The 1,762-nt window shown below is 45.1% G+C and overlaps 1 protein-coding gene across 1 annotated transcript; it reads left to right on the top strand.

The window, feature by feature from the left end:
• The first annotated feature begins 323 nt into the window (after positions 1-323).
• LOC129223807 (histone-lysine N-methyltransferase SETMAR-like) lies at positions 324-1,373 on the top strand. Its single transcript, XM_054858202.1, has one exon. It carries the CDS (start codon positions 324-326, stop codon positions 1,371-1,373), a length of 1,050 nt encoding a protein of 349 aa, XP_054714177.1.
• The last annotated feature ends 389 nt before the right edge of the window (positions 1,374-1,762 follow it).

Genomic DNA, 1,762 nt, shown 5'->3' with positions numbered 1-1,762 from the left:
GGTGTTTCTTCTAGAGTTTTGCTGCAAGAAGTATCATTTTCAATTACATTTACGAAATCGGACCTCTCGCTCTGCTTCAGTAAACCATTTTGATGAACCTAACCTAGCATTGGGCTTATTGTATGGGAATGATTTTTAGATGTACGAGGGCGAGTCAAATGAAAGTGAGCCAACCTACCCTGCGCAATAATGGCTCAGTCCATCAACCGCGACGCATGCGCGCAGAACACAGGCAACCCTCATTTACAAAAGTGATACGTAAGTGTGAGGATAATAGTTCTTTAATGTTCCCATAATCCGGGTTGAAATCGGTTCGTGACATAATGGACGCTCCAAGAGATGAACAGCGTGGTGTGGTCAGGTTTTTGACTGCTGAAGGTGTTTCCCAACACGAAATTAGTCGCCGTATGGCTGCCGTGTACGGTGAACATTGCATTTCATTGGCCACTGTGAAGCGTTGGTGCAAACGGTTCAAAGAAGGACGTGAAAGTTGCAAAGACGATCCAAGACCGGGCCAAAGCCACCGTGCAATCACCCCCAACACAATTGCACAGGTTGATGAGCTGATTAGACAAGAACGGAGGATAAGCATCGATGAACTGGCAGAGCATGTGAACATCAGTCACGGTTCGGTTCACACCATAATTCATGACCATCTCGGTTATCGGCTCTTGTGTGCTGAATGGATGCCCAAGATTTTGAACGACCGCCAGAAGACAGAGAGGTTCGGCGCTGCCTTGACTCATCTGATCCGGTATCACAATGAGGGTAACGACTTCTTGACTGCAATTGTGACAGGGGACGAATCATGGTGCCACCACTACGAGCCTGAAACACGCCAGCAGAGCTTACAGTGGAAACATTTGAATTCGCCACCCCCAAAGAAAGCAAAGGCCGTCATCTCCGCAGGTAAGGTGCTGTTGACTTTTTTTTTCGATCGTCAGGGGCCATTACTGATCGAATTTGCTAAACCTAGAGAGACTATCAATAGTGCCCGATATTGCGAAACGCTGGATCGCCTGCGTGTCTCTATCAAGAACAAACGACCCGGAAGATTGACGAATGGGGTCATCTTGCTGCATGACAATGCCCGTCCCCACGTCGCTGATGTGGTTAAGACAAAACTGGCGAAGTTCAAGTGGGAAACGCTGCATCATCCGCCCTACAGCCCCGACCTGTCGCCTTGCGACTTTCACATTTTCGGGCAATTGAAAAAACACCTAAAGGGAACCAGATTCGTGTCGGACGATGCCGTGAAGGAGTCAGTTTCAGAATTTTTGAAGCAGCAACCCAAGGAGTTTTATGAGAATGGAATCACGCGACTCGTTAGTCAATGGGACAAATGTTTAAATGCCCATGGTGATTACTTTTAAATAAAGTACTCCTTTTGTCATATATTCGCATTGGCTCACTTTCATTTGACTCGCCCTCGTACTAATATCACTTTTGAGCTAACGTTTCCCAGGTTAAATGTTTTTTTGGTGTTCTTTTGCTGTTTTGCAGTCGCTATTGAAGACATTGCCATTGCAGGACTTCTCTGGATAAGAGACTATTCACATTTTCTTTAACGTTCCACTGAAATTTTCATGCTGCTTATGTGGCAATAGCCTCGCTCACTATGTTTCATAACTCAGGTGTAAAATCTGCAAAAGGGTTATCCTGATAGTTTATCATTACCGTAATTACTTCGTACTTGCAAACTTGCATGTTTTAATTTTTTAAAAAGTGCCAGTGTGACCTAAGCAGTTATAATGCGTTAAAG

The sequence above is a fragment of the Uloborus diversus genome, chromosome 1 (assembly GCF_026930045.1).
Source record: "Uloborus diversus isolate 005 chromosome 1, Udiv.v.3.1, whole genome shotgun sequence".
Lineage (NCBI taxonomy): Eukaryota > Metazoa > Arthropoda > Arachnida > Araneae > Uloboridae > Uloborus > Uloborus diversus.
The sequence above is the reverse complement of the archived record's forward strand: the minus strand, read 5'-3'. Positions and strand labels throughout refer to the sequence as shown.

What these genes read in the sequence shown, in the direction of transcription:
- LOC129223807 (XM_054858202.1), top strand. Translation starts at nt 324, where the DNA reads ATGGACGCTCCAAGAGATGAACAGCGTGGTGTGGTCAGGTTTTTGACT.